A 9240-nucleotide genomic window follows, 5' to 3' on the forward strand; every position below is an offset into this window, starting at 1 on the left:
ATAAAATAATGTCTTATTTGTCATACGTCAGGGCAGGTATACGGCTATGTACAGTGGAATCATACAATACCTGCCCTGAAGGATGACAAATAATAAATGTCATGTAATTTCATAATTTCATGTGTATTAGCCTATATAGCTGAGGAGGATGGTCTGGGAAAGCGATATACGGTAGAAAATAGCGAAGTACGAGTAAAATACTACATGGCCGGACCGCAAGTAAAATACGATATATATATGATGACGTAGTAGATATCTACACATGCGTAGAAGAACTCCTGGATTGGAGTAGGGAGGCTCGGAGATTTAGATCCTTCCCCGCGGGAAGACCAAATATACCGTATTGGTAGGTTGAACACGGTCGACAATTTAACACAATACGCGTCTGTAACAAAGTCTAATGGGCTGTATTATAGGTGCCGAATCGGTGATTAATTATTCTGATCTTGATAGAGAGCATAGAAAAAACAGTATCTTCATAGAATTCTGCTATATGTATATTATTAGTATTACTGTAAATTGTTTTGAATGTAAATATTTAATTTGGATACTGAATAAATATTGTATGAAGTGTAAAAAAGGAAAATACTTGTACAGTATTACTGTACAGGTATATTAAATTATTCTTTTGTTTTAATAGATATTGGTGACCAATTCATCAACGTCTGCCAGTATAAGGTAAAAACTGTCTGAAATATATTATGTCAAGGTACAGTATGTCCAGGAACAACAAATAAAACCTAATTTATTAGTAAAAATTATTTTTAATTCAAATAATCACTCTTCATGACATCTACCTCAATGAGGCAATTAATTAATTTATTGGTAAATTGATTTATTATGTAACATTACTTGCCACAAAACCATCACATTGTATAAAATATTAAATTCAATAGAAATTATTTATTAAAAGCATTCTTTGAGTGCTACACATAAGTTAAATAGTAAATCCTAGGTTACATTTCTCAATGTACAGTATTATAATAGTAAGTTTCAAACCAGGAAAATGTGTACATTTTTATCTCTTGGTTGTCATACACTTGCTCTTTACTATAAGCTTTGCTCAATACTTGTAATAAACATTGCACATTGAGGAATGAGCAGAAAAGTATAATACTGTAGAGGTTTGGAGAATAAGTTTTATTTTATTTAAATTCATTCAACAGCGGGAAACCCGCCCCTTACAGAATGGAAGAAACAGAATAAACAGTAAGGATATATACCTAATGAACAGTAGATAGGTGGTCCAATATTATCAATTCATAATAAGTTGATTTGAATTCTAAATCATATATAAAGGGTGGGCTTGACTTTGTCAGTCCAGCTTTCTTGCCAACGATAAGCTTGGAAAGATTTCAGGTTCTCACGAAATGTCTTCAATTTGTTCTGTTTTTCTGGAAAACCTCTCAGAAGAATCTACAAAAATAACAATGTTTATATACAGTTTAGAAAATTTGGAACCCAAAAAATGGCAGAGTCAAAAAAGCGATGGGATGTTATGTAATGGAGAAACTGTTATATACAATACTCAAGGTGGTGAAATAGAGAAAGGTAAGGGAACAAATCTTATAGGTGTCATTAACACTCAAGAGTTGCGTTACTTAACATTCCCTTACCTGTAGCTGCTCGGCAAGTTCTGCTTCGGTTTTGAAAATCAATCCGTTTTCGTTATGCTTCACCAACTCGTCCAAACTAAAGCAAAACAGAACAAAGCAAAATGAGTATAAAAAAAAATGAATTAATTTAAGAAAAGTGAGTCAACATTGTTGGGTTTAACTTACCAATTAAAATCAATAGCACAGACTGGAAGACCACAACCAAACATGTCAACTACTTTCATTGGAAGATCTAGACCACTTGATGATGTATGCAGACACACACCAATGTCAGCAGAACCTAGTTTACAAAAATACATGGAACAATTAAAGCTGGAAAAGAAATTCAATTAAACTGGTAGGATTGCAATTGATTTATTGATTGCTCTATGATTGATCGATTGTACTATAATCTAATGTAACAGAATGAAAACCCTTTCTTCTTTGCAATCACATACCTAATAATAGGGGATATTCTTCTGCAGCTAGCCAGGGTGTACATATATTGACGTGTTTGAAGTTCATTTTAGCAATTTCTTGTTGGTAAAATTTCTTCTGTGGCCCTTTGCCAGTGATAGCACAAACTAGGTTTGGTAGATGGCTGGACTTTCCACCGGCTATTTTTGCTTTTTCATATACTATGGTAAAAACATATGGTTACTTGGTAGAGAAATAGGTAATTGACATAGAATTAAAATCTAAAAAATATGTACTCAAACAGCGCACTGCAGATTCTGTGGCGAGAGGGATGCCCTGATGGTATTTAGTCTTTTTGATGAAGCCATAACGATGAAGTCAAAAGGAGAGATATCACATTTGGAGTACAATGTACAACATATGAGATTTGAAGACTGTCGGGTCGAAAATATTACTAGTTGCACTATTGACTATTTTTTAGTCTTCTTACATTCTAGTGCTCCAAGGAGTATGGAGAAGTCTTCATCTTCTGTCCAACTTGTACTACTGATCACTAAGGCTGGTCTGTCCGATTTCTCTACTACACCAGATGATCTTGTGTCTTCAGTGAATGCTGTCTTGATGCCTCTGGTGCTGCCATCACCAAATCCAAAGTAATCTTCAGAAAGCTTAAGGAACAACTGTGGTCAAAATTAATAAAAAGAAAATCAAGGAATTTTGCATACCTAATGAGGTTGTCTTTGTAAAAGCATATGAAAGGAAATAGTGTGAACTGTGTTTACTCTGCAGAATGTTTAACGATGGAACATTGTTCCATGATTTAACTAACCTCATGCTTTTGCGTTAGTGGTGTTTCTTTGAAGATCTCTGGTGGGCGGTCATAGAGTGTACATGCTTTGATTGACCAGTTTTTCTGTAAATCTTCTTTCATTGCATTTGTAACACAAAAATGACCATCAGCTTTTTTACCAAAGAATTTCTCAAACCTTAAAAAATGATAAGATACATTAGACTTAAGCTCTGTCTACACTATCATACTTTATGTGATGTGCCCAAATATGGACTATAATGATGTCATCACTATTATATTTGGGCATATAGCTACCATATTTGGGCAAAACTACCATATTTGGGAACATCACACTTTTTTTTGCAAACTAGTTTGGATAGTGTAGACACACTTAATACTTTGAGGCTAATCCTATTGACTTAACTTACTAATATTTTGGTACATTTTTACTTGATAATTTTAATCTTGAATGCAGTCACTACCATATTTGGGCACACTTTTTTGGCACATAAAGTTTGATAGTGTAGCTTAAAGTACTGTTGAGCTGTATTTGTCACAACACATAATGTTGCTACAGCACTGTAAAGACTAGTTTAGAATTAATCCAAAAGAGTAATTACCATTTAGCAAATCTAACCAGAGGGTTCCAACTACCCAAGCTCAATCCTAGGATTGTGTAACCATAGTTATGCCAATCAATGATGTATTTACTACCGTAGATTAAACGAACAAACCATGCAACAAACAATGTTGGTATTGAAGGAGGATTCTGCAAAAGAAAACACACATAATATTTAAATCTACTATTTATGTATTTACAGCATACAGTATTATACAAAGATACTGCTGTTACAATCTTCCTTTCTACATTTGTTTGTTTTTCTCTCACCTGCACCATGATATGTGATGGCCATTTGATATTGAAGAAAAGCACAAAAAACAATTGGCAGACTTGAAAGAGCACCTTGATGACATACTGGAAAATCTTTGGTAAAACTGGAAATTAAAAAATGTAGTTATATTTTCAATTAAAACAATAGTAAGCATGTGATTTAAAAATGTAAATACTGTAATTTATCACAAGTGTATGTTTATTTTATATAATATATTGCTTAGTCTTACATTGTGGAAGTTTTGGTGGTTCACGTAGTATATGCCTCTTGATTCTTGTATTGTTTACAATATCTGGATGTGGAATTGAACCTAAAAAATTAAAAATGACAAAATGAATTAAAAGAAAAGGTGCAAAAAATATAGTTATTTATTCCAGTCCACATTAATGCCAGACTTTCGTAGGAAAAATTTAAAGATCATTTAATTCGCCATTTTTCAGATGAGATGTTATTGTTAAGATTCGAAAGATTTTTTTGCGATTTGAGTGTTTCTAGATAAATATTATGGTTGATCATGAATGATGGTCAGGAGCCCATAATACCTTGCTCTTTAAATTTAATGATTTTGGTTGGCAGAAAAGTCATAGTCGCACCCACAAACAAAGAATGATTTCAAATGCATTTACCTCCATATCCTACTATATCTACATCAAACTTGAGCTTAGCAAATGACAGTGCATGGTACTGCATACGCGGACTCCTCCCTATATCTCCAAGAACAATTATACAGGCCTGGGATCCAGAACGGGCTATTCGAAAACCAGAAGCCATATACAAAAACAAAATAGTTACGAACATGAGGCTGTATAATTCGTTAAAATACAGATAAACCTCCATGAACGTTATCAGTGATAACTGCAATATAAGATCAAGGTGCTTAACTTTACTCATCGTAGTTTATATGTCGTTATGTTTATGAAAAAAAAGTTAGCCCAAAAGCCCTAGGCCTAGGCCCAAATTTTACAACTTTCAACTTGCGCGACGACAGAGCGACTCGAATACCCAGCGACTCATCATGTGTGTACGTACGTACGTGAATGGTGTCTTTAGTTGTAGAGGGCGTGCTTCTACGAAAGTTTATCGAGTTTAAAAACCATGCCACACACGAAAAAATGGCTGCGCCGAGTAGTTCCAGCGACACACATGTCGAGGATATTGTAGATGACAAAATATCGAAAGATGACGTGACATTTAGTTCTTTGGTTAGTTTTTAATAATGATATAATATTAACTATGCATTGAATATAATTTAAAGTAGTCTGTATCAATTAAGCCAGATAAAACTGTGAATAAAGGCTAGGCCTCCTCCCTATCCTAGATAGGCTAGTAAGTAAGGTAGCCGGGAGCCTACCTAGTGTGTTCGTGCACTGTGGTTGTATATGGAACTTACTAGGCCTAACTATTCAAGGGCAATTACAATTGTTCGAATTGTTGTGTTCTACTTTTCTTATATGGATCAATCCTCTTTCATATATATTTTTTCAATTTATTATTGTAAGTAGACTATTTATATTTTTAATTAATAATTGCTACTTTTTTCAAAATGTTACTAATAAGTAATATCTTATTTTGTAACTATTTAGGGTCTTGTTGATGTTCTTTGTGAATCATGTGAGCAATTGAAATGGAAAGTTCCAACAAAGATTCAACGAGAGGCGATACCAGTTGCTTTACAAGGTTAGTTATAATATTGCAAGCATGTCAAACAACATTAAAAAAACTGTGCAGTATTATCTGATTAATTTTCTTTTCTTTATACAGGGAAAGATGTGATAGGCTTAGCAGAAACCGGCTCCGGTAAAACAGCTGCATTTGCTCTACCAATACTACAAGCACTGTTGGACACACCTCAGCGGTTATTTGCTCTTGTGCTGACACCAACACGAGAGTTAGCTTTCCAGATTTCTGAGCAGTTTGAAGCGCTAGGGAGTAATATTGGTGTAACCTGTGGTAAGGCTATTTAAGTGGTTTTCAACAAACATATCAGAGTTCAACAAATGAATATACAAAACCTAAGAAGTGTAGGAATGCTGACCACTGCATTAATTGATTGTTAAATATAATCTTTTTACTTACAGCTGTAGTGATTGGTGGAATTGATATGATGACACAGTCCTTGCAATTGGCCAAGAAACCTCACATTGTCATAGGTAAGCAGTTATAATCAGTCTTAATAATTAATATTTACCGTAATTAAATTGTTTGTACTTAAACGCTTTATTTTTGTTTTCTGTAGCTACTCCTGGAAGACTAGTAGATCATTTAGAAAACACCAAAGGTTTTAACTTGAGGGCACTCAAGTACCTGGTTATGGACGAGGCAGACCGTATTTTGAATATGGACTTTGAAGAAGAATTAAACAAAATTTTAAAAGTGATTCCAAAACAAAGGCATACTTACCTATTCTCGGCTACAATGACAAAAAAGGTTTGCAACTTTTAATCATTATCATATTCTATTTTGATTTATAAAGTTTGTCTACATTTTTGTTTTGTTGTTATGGTCATTAACTACTGTCTCAATTGTTTAGGTTGCCAAGTTACAGCGTGCTTCATTACAAGAACCAGTCAAGGTGGAAGTGTCAACAAAATACCAGACAGTTAATAAACTCCAGCAAAGCTACATATTTATACCAGCTAAGCACAAGGTACTTATACAGTACTGTGATGTAAATACATCACAGTACATAATATTGTATTCAAATCCAATGGCAAATTATGACAATACAGTGGCTGGATCTCATTGAAGATACAAAATAAAATAAGCCAAAAGCTAAATCAGAACGATAAATTAAAACAGCCAGAAAAATTAGCAGAGCGTTCGGGCAACACTAGCCCTTCATCAGTGCAAGTGAGAGTAATTGGAAAAAGTGGATAGTAGGCCTATAAACCAGACAAGCGCTGCCTGGACTGGAATAAAAGAAATTTAAAAAAAGGAGGCACATATATAATTCAATGAGATTTTATCATGTTTTAAAAGCACATTTCGGTGCTATAGTTCGGTGTCGCATTTATTTTTGCCATTGCTAAAACAGTATCACAAAATATCATTCATTTTTTTTTTTATTGTTTTCTTGTGCAGTAAAGTTAAAATGTATCTGATCTTGATTTTTTAATTTTGTCTTGTTAAGGACTGTTATTTGGTGTCAATTCTGAATGAATTAGCTGGGAATTCAACGCTGATATTTTGTAGTACATGCAATAACACACAGCGTGTCGCTCTGATGCTACGAAACCTTGGACTAATGGCTATCCCTTTACATGGACAAATGAGCCAGGTATTATTACAATTTATGAATACTTATCATCAAAGGATGTTTATTGAGTACAACACATATTTTGAAATATAAATATTTTTGTGTTTATTTTCAGTCGAAGCGTCTTGGTATGTTGAATAAATTCAAAGGCAAAATGAGGTCAATATTAATTGCCACTGATGTTGCCAGTAGAGGTCTAGATATCCCTCATGTAGACTGTGTCATCAACTTTGATATACCAACACATTCAAAGGTAAGGATTTAATAAATTAATCACTTTATAGAAAGTTGTTGTAAACATTTCCAAGCAGTCTCTCTTATGTTTCATCTACACCTGGGTTTTCCCCCAGAACCTGTACAACATTTGATAGGCAGTTTGGGATCAAGGGCTATAGAAACTGGGTATTAAACACAAGATTCCTAATATTGAAAACGTACTACTCTCTTACAGGATTATATACATAGAGTTGGGCGAACGGCAAGAGCAGGGAGGTCCGGCAAAGCAATAACATTTGTAACACAGTAAGTACATACTTGTAAACATTGATTTATTTTTACCAATGTCTACCAGTAATGAATATTGTACTGGGCCTTGCATCATATCAATCCTCACTCTTGCTTAAATACTTGCTATAATATTCTGTTTACTGATAGATATGATGTGGAGTTATATCAAAGAATAGAACAGTTAATAGGAAAAAAGTTACCATTGTTTAAGACAGAAGAAGAAGAGGTGATGATGCTAATGGAGCGGGTAAATGAAGCCCAGAGATATGCCAAAATTGTAAGTTCACTTCATACTTCATTCATGAAATAAAGAGCTCTGGATCATTATATAAACATACCAATACAGTACTGTACTTCATATATAGAAATGAAAAAGCAGACATACCTTCAGCTCCTCAAATCTTTTTAGGAAAATAATGCTTTATGTTTTCTTTGTCTTTTACATAGGAAATGAAGGAAAAGGATGAGAAGAAAGGGAAAAGGAAAAACTTAGATGATAGTGAAGAGACAATAGGAGTGAGAAAACGAATGAAGGGAAAGAAGAAAAAGTGATAACTTTCCCTCAAACTAGGTTGCTTAATTTTGAGTCTATAAATAATACTGTTGACATTTATTTTATTATACCATACACCATACACTCTTCATTTATTGTATGTATTGTACATACAGCAGTACCGTGTTAAAGTTATAAAGTCAGCCAATTGTAAAATGCAGACTTGCCTTAGTGATAATAAATTGTCTCCAGTCCTCTTTTCAACATAAATGGATTTGGCCCGTAGAAAAGGATTACTGTCCTCTGCTCTTAATTATTTGTTGCAGTTTCCCATTGTTAATTTGCTGTTGTTAATTTTCAATTGAAGTCAAATGTTACACGACGTCGCATTTTGACCACCTTTGTAGGTAAACTGTCCGCCTAGATTTAGGCAGTCTAAAATAGATCGAGGCAGTTATACTTTACAGTGTATTCATCATCAATTATAAACTTAGTTTTTTTTATTCCGGCAATTTTTACGAGTATTTATCATTTGTCAGTTCTTGGTCAGGATTTGATTAGCTGTCTTTCTGTTGATCGTTGTTTTTTTTCCTCCTTTTGCTGTCTTGTTATGTCCCTGTCCATACGTCCTGTATTTTGAATCCTATTTTCTTGAATTTTAGTCCGCTTTACCTGTGTCTGTAAATAAGCTGGCCTGCCACAAGATTTCTATCTTCTTGGGCACTGCCTACTTCCTCTTATTGATTAATGAATACTTTTTTATCATCAATTGCCTTGTTATAAATTTTACTGGAATTTATTACGTTTACCTCATTTTCTTGAAGGAAGAAATAAATGTTAAGTTGAATTGAATAGTTGACCAAAAAAGTGAGTCTATTTTGTCTCATTATGCTAATGATTCCCATAGATGTTATATTAGACACTGGATCTATTGTGAGGTTTTGACAACAAATCTGTGAACCACAAGTAGATAACTTTTATGTATATATTCTTTTTATTATTTTCTGTAATGTATTGCACATAATAAATTTGAAAATATAGTCAATTTTCTTTTCATATAAAAGTTTGCTCATAAATCTACATAATTAGTATGTACTGTACATATATATGTCCATGGTATGTATATCGTTTGTATATAAATAAATGATCAACTACAGATATATTGTCAATATTAGTTCTACATGGCTCTTCCAATTATAATATAGATGATTCTTCTAGGCCTTGCACATACTTAACCTAAACAGCTGCTAAAATCAATAATTATTGTCCAGCTTGAGATAGTATCAATG

General features: G+C 33.5%; 2 protein-coding genes across 2 annotated transcripts; one reads left to right on the top strand and one right to left on the bottom strand.

Annotated features, from left to right (window-relative positions):
* Nucleotides 1–726: 726 nt before the first annotated feature.
* On the bottom strand, nt 727–4679 carry LOC140047589 (chitobiosyldiphosphodolichol beta-mannosyltransferase-like). The gene is made up of 10 exons (XM_072092627.1): nt 4322–4679; nt 3925–4005; nt 3692–3798; nt 3423–3571; nt 2842–2998; nt 2503–2692; nt 2054–2233; nt 1782–1896; nt 1617–1692; nt 727–1416 (listed from the first exon to the last, which is right to left on the bottom strand). Exons 1-10 carry the CDS (start codon nt 4584–4586, stop codon nt 1288–1290), a joined length of 1449 nt encoding a protein of 482 aa, XP_071948728.1. The 5' UTR covers nt 4587–4679; the 3' UTR covers nt 727–1287.
* A 128-nt stretch (nt 4680–4807) lies between these two features.
* LOC140060409 (probable ATP-dependent RNA helicase DDX47) lies at nt 4808–8947 on the top strand. The gene is made up of 11 exons (XM_072106601.1): nt 4808–4897; nt 5279–5372; nt 5457–5645; nt 5774–5845; nt 5932–6122; nt 6226–6342; nt 6826–6972; nt 7067–7204; nt 7403–7473; nt 7606–7735; nt 7906–8947. The coding sequence occupies exons 1-11, from the start codon at nt 4808–4810 to the stop codon at nt 8008–8010; spliced, it is 1344 nt and encodes a 447-aa protein (XP_071962702.1). The 3' UTR covers nt 8011–8947.
* The last annotated feature ends 293 nt before the right edge of the window (nt 8948–9240 follow it).

This window comes from Antedon mediterranea, chromosome 1 (assembly GCF_964355755.1).
Source record: "Antedon mediterranea chromosome 1, ecAntMedi1.1, whole genome shotgun sequence".
In the NCBI taxonomy this organism is placed as follows: domain Eukaryota; kingdom Metazoa; phylum Echinodermata; class Crinoidea; order Comatulida; family Antedonidae; genus Antedon; species Antedon mediterranea.

Bases quoted from the DNA above. Each gene is read 5' to 3' on its own strand.
- LOC140047589 (XM_072092627.1), bottom strand. From the start codon at position 4,586: ATGAGTAAAGTTAAGCACCTTGATCTTATATTGCAGTTATCACTGATA. The intron at 2,693-2,841 runs GTTAGTTAAATC...TTTTGACCACAG, and splicing joins CACTAACGCAAAAGCATGAG to TTGTTCCTTAAGCTTTCTGA. The intron at 1,693-1,781 runs GTAAGTTAAACC...GTTTTGCTTTAG, and splicing joins TGTGCTATTGATTTTAATTG to TTTGGACGAGTTGGTGAAGC.
- LOC140060409 (XM_072106601.1), top strand. From the start codon at position 4,808: ATGGCTGCGCCGAGTAGTTCCAGCGACACACATGTCGAGGATATTGTA. The intron at 5,646-5,773 runs GTAAGGCTATTT...TTTTACTTACAG, and splicing joins TAATATTGGTGTAACCTGTG to CTGTAGTGATTGGTGGAATT. The intron at 6,973-7,066 runs GTATTATTACAA...GTTTATTTTCAG, and splicing joins TACATGGACAAATGAGCCAG to TCGAAGCGTCTTGGTATGTT.